The 19,101-nt window shown below is 42.3% G+C and overlaps 1 protein-coding gene across 7 annotated transcripts in view; it reads right to left on the bottom strand.

Annotated features, from left to right (window-relative positions):
• Positions 1-19,101, bottom strand: part of ACTN1 (actinin alpha 1) — a 149,904-nt gene that overhangs the window by 37,172 nt on the left and 93,631 nt on the right. For 5 of the 7 annotated variants that reach the window (XM_084847984.1, XM_084847998.1, XM_084847979.1 and 2 more), the window contains exons 4-8: positions 11,143-11,229; positions 8,787-8,874; positions 6,496-6,574; positions 3,287-3,368; positions 1,205-1,290 (exon numbers count right to left, since the gene is read on the bottom strand). In XM_084847984.1, coding sequence (XP_084704110.1) covers positions 1,205-1,290; positions 3,287-3,368; positions 6,496-6,574; positions 8,787-8,874; positions 11,143-11,229 — 422 coding nt within the window. The remainder of the gene's footprint in view (positions 1-1,204; positions 1,291-3,286; positions 3,369-6,495; positions 6,575-8,786; positions 8,875-11,142; positions 11,230-19,101) is intronic. The other 2 variants (XM_084847992.1, XM_084848007.1) reach the window with 1 other exon arrangement.

Below are 19,101 nucleotides of genomic sequence, written 5' to 3'. Positions count from 1 at the left end.
AGACTGCATATTGAAAATCTCTTAAGAGTTAAGGCATAACTAATTAACTAATCTATTATGTGATCCTGATTATACACGCTTGGTTAAAAACATGTGTTAGCTAAATCAGATCAAAGTCCATCTAGTCCAGCCTTTTTTGCAAGAATCCCAGAAACCAGCAGGTGGTCCTTTGGTGGGCTGTAGTGTACCTTGTATCCATCACTATCTTAAGCTACATCTAAATATGACACATAATCTACTTCTAAGGGAAGTGCCATGACTTCTTGATCTACTTTCAAGCTTTGCTCTACCTACATCTTCCCTTGGAAATCCATAATCAATTTTCTAATGTTACATTTCCATGCATCGTCATATGCAGATGTGTACACCTGTCTCTTCTAAAAGAAACATGGGAAGCATCTCACAAAGCCGACACCTACTACTAGATAATCACAGCAACTGCAGTTCACTAAGGCTACAATTCGCTGCACACTTACTTGGGCGTAGGCTCTGTTGAAGTCAGTGGGATTTACTTCTGACATGCATGGACTTGTACTGCAAAGCCCATCTGATTCATACTGAGCTCTTAGGTACCAGTTGATTCATCAAGCTACAATGCTTCTATTTGGGACATTTCTTTAATTATATTTTCAGAGTCAGAAAATAGAATGCACATGTACTGCTCCGTGGCAGGCATCCAGGTCCTATTTCTGAAGAAGATGCACTTTTGCAAAGTAAGGAGGGCGTCTACACCAGAGGTTTCAAAAAGAGCCCAAATGCTGTCAGTACTCAGCAAAGCAATTCAGCATGGATTGACATGAAGAATGTTATGTTGCTAGCAAATGTATGTATTATGAGAAATAACTATGCAGAAGATTGTTAGCTGTTTTCCTGGTTAAAGTTGTCTTTCCGGAGGCTCACCTCTAAAGAGATCCTTGCATTCAATGAGTAAGAGCAGAGCTCCCAATGCCATCAAAGTGACCCACAGTTTTGCATACAAGAATGGATTTGCATGACACCACTGACCGTGGGACTGTGTTTGACCAATCTGCATTTCCAAAATGCTATATCTCTGAGGTGCCACCCCAAGCCAATAAGCCAACACTGCCAAAAATAATAATAAGGATGCCCGTAGCTAGAGAGGAGAGAGAGAAAGAAAAAAGGTTTGGACATTAGCAAGAGGACCAGGTGCGCTGTGTGGAGGGAGCTTGGAATCCTGCGATACCTTCTGGGCTCCTGAGAAGGCGTGGTAGAAGCTAGAAACATAGGTCATGATGGCCTTCTCGTCAGGACGGGCTGTTCCAACAATGTCTGTCAAAGAAAACCTGAAGTTAAAGAGCGTATCAATTGATGGGGAGTGAACAAAGTGAGGTACTGGGGACACCAAGTCAGGGATGGGTGTGAATGTTAGCACCTGCATGTTCTCTACCCAGGTCTTTGCAGACTTTCTCACCACAAGATTTCTCCCCTACATTTAGGGCAATTGTCCCTGCCCTCTTCCCCTCACTACAAGGTATTATTTTGGGGGAAATGTGCCAAGTGGCACTTCCAGAGGGAGAAGTCGATTAGATTAGCAAGGTGGAAAATGACCCCACAGTGCTGCTGTACTGAATGCACACTAGTGCTCCCCTCTCCCCACCCCACTGTGCACCATTCCCAGTATGCTGTCGCTGGTCGGAATTTGCCAGGCATCCCTTATTTTAGTGGGAGAAGCAGGTGCGCATCGCCTCTCAAGCTCAGGCCATGCAATGTTTTTCAGAGCATTTCCTTGCTGCTATGAGAAGGATGATGATGAGTAAGAATGATAGCTGTTAAGGCACAAAAGGAAAAATGCATTGCCATGCGACTAACCATTTCAATACCTTGGGAAAGCCCAGTGGGTAAGAAATGCTCTTAGTAAAATTCAGAGCCAGCAACTTGGGGACTCCCACCTAAGGCTACTTGCTGGGGATGAAGATGAGGACCAACTACAACTAAAGCATGATTTAAAATAATTAAACAGTGGATGGAGTGGCGATCAGATCTAGCAGAGTGTGTCTTCCACTTCTGCTTATGGTCAACAACACTTCTCAAAAAGGTCCCAGGGTGCTTCCTGACAGAGAGCTCCTAGCTCTAGCAGTCAAAAGACATTGTGTAGCTATTCCATCTTTTCTTACTTAATAGATTTTTTTGTGGAAAGAAAAAAGATGGAAGAAATAGTGGGAAAACATGGGAGGGTGACAAGTTGAAGACGTTGTCATCTGTACCCCCTGTAAAATTCTATGAAGGAGGCAGGATGATTGCATGACAAAAGTCTCATCTGGAAGCAACCACAGAATATATGACCTGGAAAGAGGAAAACAGGACTGGACAGAGCCCACCAGCAGCAAAATATTTTCCCAAAGTTTAAGGAAGAAAGGAAAGAAATTGTCATGAATGGGAACTGAAGAACAAGGGCAACTAGAAAACTATAAATTTCAGTGCCAGTGTAGATTTTCAAAATGCAAAACTGACAACTTGGCAAAAAGGGATATTTAAAATTGTATCCAGGAATCTAAAGTACTGCAGGTTATGCCTTTTGGATTGCTTTATTTGGTTTGATTAATTAGTACAATGGTTCAGGAAATAAAATGTTCAGAGAAACGTAACTAAGATGTGGGAGACAATGGGGGATGACCGGCCTTTGTTTTCTCCTCTCCTTATGTATTGCAGAGTTACCATGCCATTTGCTGTCTGATGAGAATCCAATTTGTTTGTTGAAGGTGGAGCACCAACCCAGTCAGAGACAGGTGTCCACCTACTACTGAATTTATTCCTGCCTTATAAATAAGCCTCTCAATAACAAGCTACAGAGCAGGTTTGAGACATTCACACCAGGTGCAAATGGAAGGAAGCAAGAACACAACCCTGCCATTATCCATCTTGGGTCTGATTCATACATTTTTGATGCTGAGTGGAGCCTAATTCACCATTCATGTCAACCTGGTAACTTTTGAACAGAATCATGCAGAACTGACAGATCATGTTAGAAGGTTCTAAATCTATGCTGCTACTCTCCGCTGGGGGCACCAATGTAGAAACTTACATTATCTGTACATCCCATGTTATTCCATGTTTCAAATGTTATTAGGATTGTGTAGGATCCAGCCCTTAGAAAGCAACTTCAAGGCTGCAGTAGTAACATATGTATCAGGACTTACTCTAGACTAGATATGTGATGGGGGGGGGGTGCATCTGAAAGATCTAGTAAGTACATAAGGAAAGTTTGAGGAACCTCTTTGGGGGTGGAGGGAGGAAAGAAATCAATCAAAATTGGATTCTACTTTACCTTCTGCATCCAACATCTTGGGGATATCTAGGTACCTTTCAGCCACATCAAAAGCTGTGTTCAGGTTAGTGAGAGGATCATCCTAGGAAAGAAATACTCTTAAATCAGCAATAAGTACACAACAGAAGAAACCATTTTAATAGGATTGATACACAACCTTGGGTCATTGATAGGCCAAAGATTGTTTTAACTAAGCTTATTTTAAGTTTGGTTTTATTACTGTTAGGCACCTTGAGCACCATTTTTGGGTGGAAAGGTGGGGTATACATAAAATAAATAAACAAGATCAATGGAGTCATCATACAGACTGATAACTATAGCATTAATATCAGACACATACACCACATAACTATGCTCTTAATTGGAAAGCCTAGCCAACCAGATAAGAGGAAATGATGACATTACACCAAAGGACAGGCACACTAGAAAGTTAAGTGTAATGATAGCGGCCTCACTTTCCCTGCACAACAGTTGACATAGAACTGCACTTGTGTACCAACTCCAGGCTGGATCCTCAAAGTGGGAGGCAGGCAGGCCTCCTGAAGACAGGGAGTCAGTCATTAGGGGATGTGCAAATTCCTCCTTGGAATCCTCAGCTCAGATTGTTTGTACTGACTGACCCAGGAGGCGGAGGGTTGACATAACCGCCATCCCACCCACCCCATTAATGCAGTAAAAGGGAACTACAAGAGCTATATGTGTTTTCCAAATGGCCTCTCCAGAAAGCTTTCTTTACAGACCTTGAACAGACACCATGGATCCTGTTCTCCCTTTTCCATTAGTCTGCTTTACTTCCTGCACCATCAGTGAGCATGAGAGCTTCCAGCTAAGCCATTTGTCCTTGTTTAGTGTTAGTTACAACTGGAGAAGGCTCAAACCATTTTTATGCCTTGACGTGGGGAGGGTCAGTATGACAATGTTTGAGAAGCCTTCCCCTATATTAATGGCAAACGGCCAAGAGCATGCCACACACACACACACACACACACCCCTCAGGTGGAACACCAACTCTATTCTCTCCTGTTTAGTACAATAGGAATAGGCCAACTGCTAAACCACTTGAACTATATGACTGAGAACTATTAGCACAAACATAGATTTCATTGGCATTTTGCCGAAATTTTGCTCTTGGTAAATGTTAAACAGGCTAGGAACCAGGCGGCCTTTTCCCATCCCCCCCCCCCCCCCCCACACACACACAAACACTTTGGTTTTCCTTTATTTGGTCTTTTCCTATGGAAGAGAGTTAGCTAAGATAGTTGAAATGTCTATCTTTGTTTTGTCTTTGTAACACTTGTGAGGAAATCAACACACATTTTTCATGATCTGTTCTGCTGACCTAAATGGGACCTATTCCTAGGTAAGTGTGCACAGGCAGTTTGAGGATGTCTGTGCAACTGTAATTCTCATTGAATTGGTCCCAAAATGCTACACTGACCTGGTTCGCTCATAACGACAACCCATCAGTTTAAAGAGACAGCATATGCCTGCAATGTGCCCCACCTCTTCCACTTTTACTCAGCAGCCCACCATCAGCTTCTTCATAGACTGGTGAGCATGACATCCAAACCCGGACTGCTGGGTTGTTTAGAGGCTAAACGACCCAGAGGTTAACCCAACAACAAACCACGAGTTAACCACTGAGTTATTGAGAAGTTTAAGTTTATACATAAACACAGAACCAGGCTGTGCTCAACAGCAGTTACAAAAGAAAAAAATGAACCTTACTTATAAGGATTATTACAGTTTTAGTAGCTAATACTACTATTCAGATTTTTTTTTAATGTACATTTACCTGCTGACAAGAGAAATTAATGCTAGATTCCCTACTGCTTCTCCCCTACCCCAGCATAAAAATGCCGACTTGCACAGACTATTTCCCTCCTACCAGTAAGTTCTAACTCTCTACATTTCGTAAGATGTTGCCATATCACCAGTCAGTATTACTGCAATATTAGCAATCACTGGCTTTCTCGCAACAGCAAATCTGCAAAACTGTTGAAGCAAGGTAGGAGGACTGTGTAAAAGCTGTTAACCACGCCTGTCATAAACTCACCTAGTAAAATGTAGTTTTACCAAAAATGTTTTTGGTGATCGTTGTCTTATCGGGTCCTGATATTGTATTGTTAATTGTTTTTAGCTGTTTTAACTTGTTTTAAATTTTTGTATGTTAAGGTTTTATATTAATTTTTATCATGTTGTATTTTAGAGTTTTAATTTTTGTGAACTGCCAAGAGAGCTTTGGGCAGTACAGAAATTAAATTCATGATGATGATGATGACATTAAAATAATCAAGATGGGAGGTGTCAGGCACAAAAATATGCTGTTCTTACTGACCAATGTGGCATGTTTCTGAGGTTATTGGAGGAAAATGTTAAGCATTCATCCAGCTTCCTTAGTGGACAAGAAGATCAAATTCATGGCCTACTGTTAGGATATAGCAAACTTACAGCTTGAAGGCAACAGTAAGAAAGAGGATTCGATGCCTCTTTTGGCACACGCAAATCTACTTATTAGCAGAATTTACTTTTTTGGTCATCCTTGCCTATCCTGATTTAAGCAGGACAAGGAAAGGGGTGTTTATTCATTTAGCTGATTATATCCTGTGGACTCAGAGTGGCTTAACACTGTTTTTCTAAATGTTAAAAGTCCTGTCCTCACAAGGCTCACAAAAATAGTTTAAAGAAGTCTTCTGGCCAAATATGCAGTTTTGTACAACCAATGAAAGAGTTTTCATGCATTCCATTAAGGCAGCCTTCCTCAACATGGCACCCGTCAGATGTTTTGGATTTCAACTCTGATCAGCCCCAGACAGCATCGCCAGTTGTCAGGAATCCTACAAGTTGTGGTCCAAAACATCTGGAGGGCACAACAGTGGGGAAGGCTGCACTAAAGCTTTTAACAAGGCACTGGTGGGATACTTAATCCACAGAAAGCACCTGCTTTCTTCAAGGACGCCAAGGCCAATGTTGACTGGACTGATAAGCTCAATCAGTCTAAGAAAATATTTCCAATCAGCTTCCAATCTAGCATAGCTGAATGTGACAGTCTTCATCTGTCTGAACTTGCGAATTACCTGAATCGTACTTTCTAAGACCAAGGTAATTCCTTACTTGCTGCTGGTCTAAATCTCCATCAGGAACTAACTGGTAGAAACCATCTTCTCAGAATGTTTTTACTTGGAATATCCCAGAATATAAAACGGTACCTTTCTTAGTTTTCCATAGTCAATGAGCTCTGGACGATGTCTGTGAATCAAGGCACAGAAACCAAGGCCATCCTTCCAGCTGTGAGACAGATAGGACACAATTAATGACATTCATCAAGGAACCACCGAGAATTTTGATCAGCAGTATTCCCCATGGAGACCATAGGCCACAAATAATGCTGTTGGTCTAGACTGTAGTCTTCCCCAACCAGAATCCCAATGGATATTGTTGGACTACAACTTCCACCATCTCCAACTGTTGATCAGACTAACTGGGGATTATGGGAGTTGTAGTCCAAGACCATCTGGACCGAGCTGGGTCGGGGAAGGCTGTGTCTTTCGAACCTTGAATCCCCAGAGGTGATGTTGAAATATAATTGACATCATCCCCAGCCGGCATGGTCAACAGTCAGGGGTGATGGAATTTGTAGTCCAACATCTGGAGAGACCTGGGTTGAGGACAGCTGTGTTTAGAGAATGATTATATTTGGGCCTCATCTACTTTTTCTTCAGTACCTTGTAAAGTCTGACCTCTGTTTCAGCTTAAGTCTCTTCACACTGGCTGGGTTCACACAACGCGCTACCCCACACTCAGTGGTTGAGTGTAGGCTGTTGCTGAACTGTGGGTTGTTGTAACACGGGTTATTGTGTTGTCTGAACACAGAGTGTTTTCCACAGGATGGCTTGTTAACCATGCAGTGTGGCTTATTTTTCTTGAACCTGCCACTTTGAGAACCCATGGTTTGTTGTTGGGTTGTTCAGGCTGGTTAAAAAGCCACCCTGTTGGTTAACAAGCCACCCTGCAGAAAATATGCCATGTTCAGACAACACGATAACCCACGGTTCAACAACAACCTGCACTCAACCACTGAGTGTGGGTTAGCAAGTTGTGTAAACCCAACCAATGCCAACTACAAAGCTTTTAGTAAGAAGAGTTCTGAGAATAGTGGTGCTGAACCAGACTGAGAATTAAACATGAAGAACATATACTCTTTCACTGATCCCTGTTGGATGTACCTGGTAAAATAATTTTAATCTGCAGTTTGCTCCCTCTTTTGCCAGACCTGGACAAGGAATTACACCAGTTTATGTAAAAAGATGAGAGGGAATGTAATGTATCAGATTCAATATCTAACATGACACATGATCTTTTCTTCAAAATAAGGCAAATATAGTTAGTTTAACAGAACTTATGTGGAAGTGGAAAGAACCATAACCACAGACACCTCTTTATGAACCTGAACATGTAGCTGCTCTCTTTGTTCTTGTCCCTTCCAGATTTTTGGCAGGGTTCTTGTTGACTAGATGCATTGTAATGGCTCACAAGTAGAGGGTGGGGAAAGCAAGTACAACTATGCTATCAGAATATGATCCACTCCTTCCATCTTGTCTACAGGGTCAGTCCCAGTTTTAAAATTCAAGCTTTAAACATTTTCATGTACAAAAATGCTTGTAGAAACAAGTCTCACAGGGAGATATTTTTATACACATGTGTTAAGTGACTGCAGTGTGTATATGTGTAGGACAGTGATGAGGAAATCCCCAGTACCCAGAACTGTTCTCTCGTTTGCAATTGAAGCAGAAGGATATGTCCTCACACCCTGTGGAAGACCACAAAAGGAGTCCCCACTGCCTGAAGCACAAGAACAGGATTACACCTCATTATATATTTATATAGGCCCAGTTCTACAACACCTGGCGACTGTGGCCCAATTTGGACATGCATTCCTGGCTTGCCAAACCAGTTTAGCTTAAAACTACAGTTCCCCATCACAATGTGGTTTAAGACCCTGATTAGTAATCTGACATCAAACCACAGTTCCTCCTTCTTTTGGACTTAACAAGGAACTGTATTTTAAGTTCACCAGGACTGGTACATTGATGAAGAGGTGAGATGAGGGGTGAGGGAGGAACATGTGGTTCTAACACTAATTTCTGGCTGGCTAAACAATGGTTTAGCAAGCTGGGAATGTATATATGAATTGGGCCTATGTGTGTTTGGACCTACAGCACAAAAATAAAAAGAGCACGAGCCTTTTAATTAATATCAGACACAGAAATAAAGGCATAACTGTGTGCTGAGAATAGTGCAGGAAGAAACCCTCAGCCAGTCTCAAGTCTTTTAACTCTGAGCAGGAAGGGCAGCTTTAAGAGTACAACTACTCCACCACCACCCCTTTAATGGTCTACGATGGTAAGTTAAAGACAGGCTAAGCACGAAGCAGCGTCCCAGTTCCCTAGAAAATGCAAGATTACAAGTTACAGGCTACTGCCCTTCACGTTTGCATTACCTAATATGGAAGTTTTGGATGTTCACGTTTTTGTATGGAGCAGTCTTCCTTTGACACCATAACAAAAGCCCTTCTTTAGCAGATGTCTCTAGGGAACAAAAGATACAAGGATTAGCCAACCTCTGTGGGGCTTTTCCACAACTTTTAAAAGCCGCCTATTCATTCTGACCTTTAAAACTTTTGAAGCCATTGAGGAGGATTTGGGCTACTCCTTCCATTTACACTGAAGCCCAGCATGTGCAACTCAAAACCTCTGTGACAGCCATTTTTATCAGGGTTACTGAACAATCGCTGAACTTAGTTTAAAAAACAACAACAGTATGATTACATAGGATTACATAGACTGCAAATTAATTATCAAAGGTGATGGCAGTCTTGTAAAAATAGAAGTTTAGTTTCCTCCCCATGCCCCTCTTCTCCTACACTAAGATCCCCCCCAGTCACTGGCACCCAAGTCAGAAAGAGAGAGGCAAAATGGGCAACCACAGACCACTGTGCTAGAACTATTGGTGTTTAAATCTAGCCGTGAGCATGTATTTTTTTGAAGAGTTTAGGACACAACCCTATACATGTTTAGACAGAAAAAAGGCCTACATCTCCCAGCATGCCCCAGCAAGCCATTGTAGGCCTGTTGTTCTGTCTAAACATGCATAGGATTGCACCTTTCAAAGCTTAAAATAGCTCCTCCCACAAAATAAACATGGTTTATATTTCATAATGCTGCCCTTCAAAAGTGGCAAAATGGGCAACCGCCACTAGTGACACATTTCTGCAGCATAGTGGAATCCGCAGCTGCTCTCTATTTCCATTGTAAACACAAAAGCTACATGTTATAAATTGGGAAGATGGATGGAAAGCAGCCTTACATTAAACAGGGTTGCATTATGGTGACTAGATGTGGAGCTTTCTCTGTCTCCTATCTAAACTTAAAAGGGCTACTGTAGCATAGTGGATAGAGTATGGGATTTGGACATCCAGAAAGACCCAGCTTTAAGTCCCCACCTGAAGTTGAAGCTAGGTGAGTGACTCTAGCCAGTTCCCATATCTCAACCCAATCCCTTTGCGCATTTCCTCGAGTTCCCTGGAGGTACTAGCTTTTTAGCTCTAGAAGGAAGAGCAAAGGGTCATCTGGTTGGAACTCTTACTCACCACAGGTGACTAATTACAAGCCTAACTTATGGCAATATTAATAGGTTCTCATACACACTACAGGGTGAGCACTGGTTTGGGGCACAGCTATGAGTAGTGCCATGAGAGGCCACACAGTCACATAAGAGTTGGAAAGGGCAAGCTGTTCTCTAAGACCACTGTGCTAGAACTATTGCTCTGAGCACGTATTTTTTGAGTAGATTAATTGCTTAAAATAGCTCCTCCCACAAAATAAACACGGTTTATATTTAATAACGCTGCCCATCAAATTGCAGAGAATCACAAAAAGAAAGGAAAAGGCTTTGTATTCGAAGACAATGCCCATACAATTCTTTTAATTGTTCTCAGGAACCCTCGTGCATAAATCGTGACCTTGCTATTCTGCCTGTGGGAGCAGACAAGATGGTCCTCCAGGTCAAGGACAACGTGGCCCACAGTGTCTTGGAATCAACAAGCTTGCAGCCACTTGCAGCCAGCAGGCCTGTGCAGCAAGTCACTAGTATGAATGGATGAGAAATTCACTCCCAATTTACCCAATTTGCACCTCCCAAGCCTTCAGTAAATTGTGTTCCGAAATCCACATTTTTGCAAGCTTTCCAATGTGGCTCATCTCAGGAAAACACACACACAAAAAGTGCGTATTAGGGGAAGTATGCACAAAATACATATATTTGAGAAAACTGTATAAAAAGCAGCATTGCAGTAATGTAAGTACTTGGGGGAAAATATATATTTAAAAATGCACACACGAATGCATACATTAGGAAAAATGTGCACAAAAACCTACAAATTTCTGCATGGCTTTTTTTTTTTTTTTAACTGCAAGCTTGTACAGAAACAGAACAGAAGGAGCTTGAACTCAAAAAAATGACAGCCTCAGCAAAACCCAGACTGACAGATCAGCCCATCCATACCTATCAGAACTCATGGGGACTACACAGGCTGGAGGTCCCTAAACCCTGAATTTTGTCATTGTAAATAGAGTCAGCAAGTTTTGACAATGTTTCTGCTTGCTGGATAGTGTTAGCACAAACGATTTCTCAGCTCATGCATAGGGAGCAACTGCATACACACACACACCCCTTGTATGTTCACCAGCTATGATGATCTGTACATGGGTTTCACATCATTTCCATTTCAGAAATCCATAACATGCAATACTCATAGGATATACTTTTATGGGGGATGTAGGCTCATTGGGATTTACCTTCCACTGAGATATCCTGAATGGCAAAACGGAGAATGATGGTCCAGATCATTCCAAGGGTCATTTTTGCGTTCCCATCAACAATTTCTGCAAGAGAGAAAAACAACTTAAACAACTAAAAAGCATACGTTTTAAGATACTATTAACCCAGCGTCAGAGCTAAGCAGTTTGCTACTTGCACTTGAGACCACAGTGGGTTGCGCCATGTGCCAGCTGCCATTGTGAATATACAAGCTCTGGTGGGCTGTCTCCACAGCTTATCGTTACGTGCAAACCGAGGCAGGGTGGCTTGTTGCTGTGGGTAACAAGCCACCCAGAACCCATGGGCTGTTGTAGGTTTCTGGGGTGGCTTGGAAACATGGCAACAAGCCACCCTGCCCGGGTTCACATATCATAATAAGCCATGGCGACCACCTACTACAACCATTATTTAAACCATGGTGGGTGCCAGCGATCGTGCGAACCAGCCCAATGTGTTGCATTGAATGCACAGATAATAACAAATACTCTGAGTGTGATAAAGATCTACAATCATTAACAAGGCAGAAAAACATCAAAGGGCTCAACTGCGTATCTCTTGTTTCATTTTGCTTGGTTACAATCTGGTTCCCTTGTTAGAATGCCCATTTGAACTTTCTGGCTGTTCACGACTGGCTTTTTTAGTGCTTCCTATTCTTCGAGCATTAAATTGTGTATCTGTGTTTAAAAAGCAGACACAGCTGCTAGAAAGCCCTTCCACAGTCATTGTTCTTGAGATGTGAATTTGTTTGGTACAATTAGCACCATTTCACAATAAAAAAAATAGTGCTGATTGTCTATTGGTGTACTGCAGTGCCTGTGCATAGAACTGCACCTAAGAGGCAGCTCAGCCCGTACTGCTGGGGAAGCCATTCTTGCTTAGCAACAGCATTCTGAGAGTATTTGGGGGAAGTGGGTCATGTCCTACATCTTCTTCAATCTGGTGCTCAGAGGTTCCCATTAGTTCCTGCTCCCCTGAATAAGCTCAAGACACCTGCCAGTAAGGCCCTATCTGCTACTAGAGCTCCCCAAGTTATCAGTCACAGCAAACCTAAATCACATTAGCAGAATTACACTGAAAACTTAGTAAGCACTTCTATGCCACTTTAGCAGTTTGATTATCCTTTTACATGCAGATAAGTCCACAATGCTTTAAATGCACCCCTTGGCAGACCCAGCCAATCAGAATTGTACCACCACACAAATTGTTGGAAAAGACCGTATACAACCATCTTCTTGCCAGGAGATGATCTTCATTCATTTGAGCAGTTCAGTGGTCCAGAAAATTGCCTGGATCAGCTCGAGTCAGTACAGTGGCAAACCTATATTTATATGCCCCCAATTAGGCAGTACTGAAACTTGAGTTGATTCCCGCAGATGTGTATGGTAGCAAATCCATGACTGAGAGACAGCATAACTCTTAACAACTCCATAGGTAGGAGATGCTCATCAGGGCCAATGACATCCTGTCTTCACATAATCATCATACCTTCCAGTTTAGTTGTCTGCGTTCCTCAAAATGAAGGAAAAGGCTGAGCAATGTATTACCCCAAGGCATGCTCCTGACTGGTACATCCTGCCGACAGATACTTTCCCACATCTCAAAACTTGAAGACTAAGCAGAACTTAGCCAAGTATAGACACACACACCCCTCGTGAAGGGAAAGCTTGACAAGCATGTAGATGTACAGTTCTCATCAGAGAGACCCAACTGTGCAGAGAGAGTGTATTCAGGCCCAGCCCAATGTATCTCGCTGTCTCAGGCAAGAACACCACACCGCTGCTGCTAGAGCTGCCATCTGGCTACCAACCAGCGAGCTGCTGCTGCTTCTTTGCACCCCTTTCTGGCCACAGAGCTCCTGTGTTTGGTCGAAATCGTGCGAGGCCCAATAGCTGCAGCAAGGGGAAGTGGCAGTGCATGACAGAAGGTTGCTCCAGAGAGCCCCACCAGCTGCTCTCTTGCTGCGGCAAATGCCACAGCAGGAGAGCAGCTGACAGGGCTCTCCAGAACACCCGCTGGAGGAGGTAGGGAGGTAGCGGTGAGATAGTGACACAATGAGCTGCATGAGCCCACGTAATGGTAGGGCCAGCCCTGAGTATACTGACCCTCACACAGTCCATTACCACACTCAGACACTGATTCAGAACACCTACTGCCTCACCGGTTTTGATGAAAAAGAGAGACAGAGCTGGGTGTCATCTGCATATTGTCAGTAACAAATTGAAGCTTAATCTAGGCAAGACAAGTGCTTTTTTGGTCAGAACATGGAATAGGGATTCAACCTGTGCTTGATGGGGTTACACTCTCCCTGAAGACTCAGGCTAGCAGTTTGGGTGCACTCTTAGACTTGATCCTGAACCTGGATGCCCAGGTCCTGGCAGCGGCCAGGAGTGTGTTTGTACAGCTGAGGCTACTGCACCAACTGCACCCATTCTTAAAGATGTTTGACCTGGCCATGATCACGCATGTCTTAGTTACATCCCGTTTGGACTACTGTAACACGCTCTATGTGGGACTGCCTTGAAAATTGTTCAAAAACTTCAGCTGGTCCAGAATGCTTTTTCCGGGCAAAATTCGAAGTGCTGGTTATGACCCATGAAGCCCTATATGGCGTGGGATCAGTCTACCTCAAAGACTGCCTTCTCCCAAATGAGTCTGCCCAGGTCTTACGATCTTCTGAAGAGGCCCTTCTTTTAAGACCACCACCTTCTGAGGTGCATGTTGTGGTGACCTGAGAGAGAGCCTTTTCGGTGGCCACTTCTAGGCTGTGGAACTCCCTCCCAAGGGAAGCTAGGTTCACTCTCTCTCTGCTGTCCTTCCTCTGGCAGGCAAAGACAGCTTCATTCAAGAAAGCAAGTGGGTCTGTTGGGTTGCATGCTGCTTTAAATTTTTTCTATAATATGTTTAACTGTATTTTAATGCATTGTTTTACTGTTTTAATCAAGCTTAATTGTGCTTATAAGCTGCCTTCATTACCATTTTTGATAGAAAGGCAGGGACACCTCAGCCCACACTTCCAGGTAACCTGCCCCAGTGGTTTCATGTATATGTTGAACAGCATGGGGCGTAAAATAGAACCCTGTGAAACTGTTGCAATTTATGGTGACCTAAAGCCAGTCTAATAAGCACTTCAACGTATTTCTTTTCCATTAACCTAAGCAACTCTAAGCAAAAGTGGGTTTGATCAAAACCTGAAACTCTCCATAATACTCCATGCTTTGATGAAGAGGGCTATAGTCCATGAAAGCTTATGCCAGAATAAATGTGTTAGTTTTTAAGGTGCCACCACAAGGCTCTTTCTTTGTTTTGATTACAAAAAAAAACACCCTCCAGGTGTGAACTCTACAACCGTTCTCTGCTTCCTTACTAGTAACCCCAGGTTGCTTTTCACAGTACTATTAGCAAGCAGAGATTCTTCCTGAAATCTACATTCAGTTGGGGAGGGAGAGTTGTTTAAAGAACTGGAACGGAAGGGGCTTTGCAGTCAGTAACAGGAAACCATGTGTTTTTTGGGGGGAGGGGGGTTGCACTAGTTTCCATCTCATTGCTTTTATTATAATAGTCCTCTGTTAACAAATAAAGATAGCATTTTCCTTTCTTGGCGGCCATTTTTTGTGGAAGGGCAATAAATATTGAATATTTCAAAATAAAACTTGGTTGCTTGAGAGAACAGGATTCTGAAATGCCATCACCTCTTGCACATTCACAGTCCAGTAATCCTAATCCTTGGGAGAGTAACTAAAGCTATAATCCTATTCACAACCCAGCCTGTGGGTCATGGGACTTACTTCTGAGTAGATATGCATACAGTTGTACTGTATAGTCTTCTTCCTCCATTCCAAATTCAAATGACAATCTAGCAAATCCACTTTTAGGAACTATATTGTCTCTTGGCCTTTTGACTGTACTTTCAGAAATAGCACAGCCACTGAATACCCTGAAGGGGAGAAAGGGGTTGATACTACAAGATTAAATGTTGGATAAGCATTGTTTTGCAAGAAGTCACAACTGATCTCTTGGGACTAACATCCACTCAACTTTCCCAGCACATAGCCCAGTTTGCCTGTCATGGTAAGCCAACATTCTTAAGAACTCTGATTTATTGTGAATGAGCAAGTGTGCTGTAATCCAGGGTTTGTTCTTGTCTTATGATTCAGGCTTGTTAGGAGAGCAACAAACCAGAGATCCCAGTTTCAGTGCAACACTAAACAAACTACGGATGAAGATTCCCTGGCTTATTTAGCTACTCCCACTTTAAGAAGAAGTCAAGTGGGAGCAATTGAGCAGCATGTGCCAGCACCTTTCCTTATTTATTTTATTCATTTAAAACATTTAAATAATGTATCATTAAGATCTCAGGGTGGCATATAGATAAAATCAATTTAAACAGTATAAAACAATAAATAATTTAAACACCTAAAACATATTAACCCTTATTCATGATGAACCAGTTTACCATGATGTGTGAACTCAGCCCAGTGTGTTACGTCCACTGTTATTTATTTATTTATTGCATTTATACCCCGCCTTTCTCCCTCTCGCAAGGAACTCAAGGCGGCTTACATTCTCCTCCTCCTCACCGTTGTATCCTCACAACAACAACCCTGTGAGGTAGGTTGGGCTGAGAGTCTGTGACTGGCTCAAAGTCACCCAGTGAGCTTCCATGGCCAAGTGGGGACTAGAACCCGGATCTCCCGGCTCCCAGTCCGTCACTCTCACCACTACACTACACTGGCTCTCCAGTGTTAATTGTCAGTGTTAATTGTCAGGGAGGAAAAAAGTGATGAATGTGCCTTCTACCAAAAAAAAAGGAATACGTTGCCATTGGAGCTCCGCCATGTTCCAACACTGAAGGCTTTTAAGAAGGCCTTAAAAACATATTATTTTACTCTTGCCTTCTATGATTGCTTTTGTTGCTGTTTTTATTGCTGGTTCTACTGTTGTTTTTATTGCTATTTTAATGTTCTTTTTATTGCTGTATTTCTTACTGTTTTTATTGTGTTTTTTATCATTCTTAATATACTGTTTTTATATGTTTTATCGTTATACACTGCCTCAGGAGGGCTTCTGCCCTGAAAGGCAGCGAAGAAATATTTTTAATAAATAAATAATCAACATGCCACCTATTCAATCAACTACCTGTTCTAGTTTTTTTTTAATATGATTTAATACTGTTTTCACATAATACATTCTGCTTCAGCACTACAATTTCCAAGAAGGTAAGAAGCACCCTTGTTATCCCAGGATTTTTCTTATACTAATAGAAGGCATACAGGCAGTGAAAGCCATAGCTATTTAAGCCAAAATATCTGGCAGCTTCACCCAACTAGAGTCAATCGGACAAGGATTTCTAGCAACCTATTTTATAGGTGGGAAACCTGGGGCCCTCCAAATTTTATGGACTCCACCTCCCATCAGCCATGGTCAATATGGCCAGTGGTCAGGGATAATGGGAGTTGTAGTCCAACAACATTTGGGGGGCCAAGGGTTCCCCACCCCTGATACAGAGCTACTGCTGCACTACTTCCAGCAGTGCAAGCTCCTTCTTCCCACTGATACAGGCAGGGTTGCACTGATGTTGCTAGTCGCACGTCCAACCTCCAACATGTCCCCTCTTCATTTGTACCTAACCATATCCCAGTCATTGCCTTGCACAGTGTATTAGTATGTTAATTGCACAGGGGCTAGTTTAAGTGGTTTATGGACTGCAGCCAAAATGAGGGGCATCCTTCTAGCCTGAGGCCTACAGGAAACATGCGAGGTAGCCTGAAAAGCATTATAAAAGCTAGGCCGTATGTTTGTTATGGCTTTGATTTCAACACACTTGATTGATTAGTATATATAGAGTGGAGGCAAAATGAAACATAGCCCTGTCAGTCACTCTCCCACTTCCCCAGTTATGAGTGAGAAAAAGCCTAGAACAACTAGCTGCTGGTTTTTAATGATGAAATCCATAGTTCTCTTCTTCTCATTAACAGACAGCCAAGCCTGCATGTTTGCACTGCTTTTCACTGAAGTGGAAAGAGGTCTTGATTAACCAAGGTTGTCCTGTTACTACAGTATAAAAGTTTAATTTCCTCCTTGCTTACATACCTCAGGAGTACTTTAGATCAGAGTTATACCATGAGATCAGGACCCAAGAGTTTAAGAAGCTGATAGCCTTTGATATAGTGGAAATGCAATGACAGGAGAGTGAAAACACTATTTTTACTTTTCTCAATAGTATTTAACTCCATGTTGCAGTCTATTTAATAATCAAATGTGGACTTCTAGTGTGCCGCTCACAAGAATCCAAGCAGGATGAGCAGTTCATTGACTGTTCAGAAACCACACCAGCAAAGGGCTTCCTTTAACCCACAGTTTCCAGAGTGGCCTTGCAGTACTGCAAGCCCTTTGATAAGTAAGCCTCCGCTTTACCCATTCGAAAAACAAAACAACAACTTTCCAGTGTTATCGATTTCAGTCGTATAAATATAATTTCTTTAGAGCCACTTCTAATTTTCTGTAGCTGTTGCTCAAACTCTTCCTCTTTCACACCACAGAGAGCAATTTTGACATTGCCAGTACAGGATCAATTCTGCTTTCCTCAAATTTGTGATACTACTATTGCTGGCTTATCAGTGTTTTGGAGCAAAGAAGGTAATTACACAGCAGTGTGGCACTGCAACCTTTTAATAGGCTGAGTAACACTGGAAAGCCTTAGGCAACATATGCTGCTAAGGGTGTTCTTAAAAATATATATTTTTAAAAACTTCTCTATTAATCCAATATGATTTTCTAGTTAATTCCTACCTGCTTGATGTGGCTTATTCTTCCTGAGCCACATTAACAACATTCTGACTGCTTCATTGATTTTTATTTTCTAGTTTACAGCAGTGACAGCTTTTAAACATTTTAATTTAAGTCCTTTAAAATTCATAGTCTGGAAATCCTTTTCATAGGGCAAGCACTGTACCAGAGAGCTGTCAGTCAACCCCAGACACCCACTTAAATACTGTGTTACAGTCTTCACACAAAATAAAATGCCTCCAGTGGGGTGGAACAGGAATCCACATACTATGCCTACGTTTATTTTTATATTAACAGAAAGCAGTTTAGAATTAATTCTGGCTTGCACATATAGGTTTGAGTTGGAGGAATTAAAGCATATTCGTGAAACATGTCAACCTGGTTACAGCCCACAGTCTTGTTACACCTCATGCTGATATTAAGGAATAATGTACAACAACAACACATCACCCCCACAACATAAATAAATCAAACCTCTATCTTATTCTTTAAGTATCTCCCTGTTCCTACACACTGGACTATTCCATAGAGACTGGGGGTGGGGACACTTACATGACACAACGTGAGCTTGTAATCACACATATTGTTAATATTTCCACCTGCGTTTAACCTTTGGAAAGCCACATGAGATATATGCCAAGTTCCAGATGCAAGAATGTAGCTCTGGTTCACCATGTTCCTGAATTAGTGGATGATGGCATAATGTTCCTCTTTTAAAATGGACAGAGGCAATGGAAGCTCCTCCTCTCCCCTCAGAATGCAAGCACAGTCAGGCAGAATAATTATCCAGGAAGTGTGTACAAACAGCAGAAGGAACATGGAGGGAACACACCTCTAGCTGAAGCACACAAAGGCCATATTTGGACGATCAGCAGGGGAAACAACACATAGTCAGTTGTTTCCCCCATCCCCGTGGGTACTGGTCACACGACCAGGATTACCCTAATTACCCATACTGCGTCACAGGTTGCCATGTTGTGCAAACCCAGGCATAGTGACTTTTCACTCACCCTACAACCCATGGCTTGCAGTAGGCATTTTAGGGAGGGTGTAAAGTCACTACGCCAGTGACACATGCTGGGTTCAGATGACATGGCAATCCATGACATGGCACAGGTAATTAGGGTAATCCCGGTTGCATGACCAGCAGG

Source organism: Heloderma suspectum, chromosome 1 (genome assembly GCF_057233095.1).
Source record: "Heloderma suspectum isolate Gila_16-S chromosome 1, 16-S_ref, whole genome shotgun sequence".
NCBI lineage: Eukaryota > Metazoa > Chordata > Lepidosauria > Squamata > Helodermatidae > Heloderma > Heloderma suspectum.
This window is presented reverse-complemented; position numbering and strand designations above follow the sequence as displayed.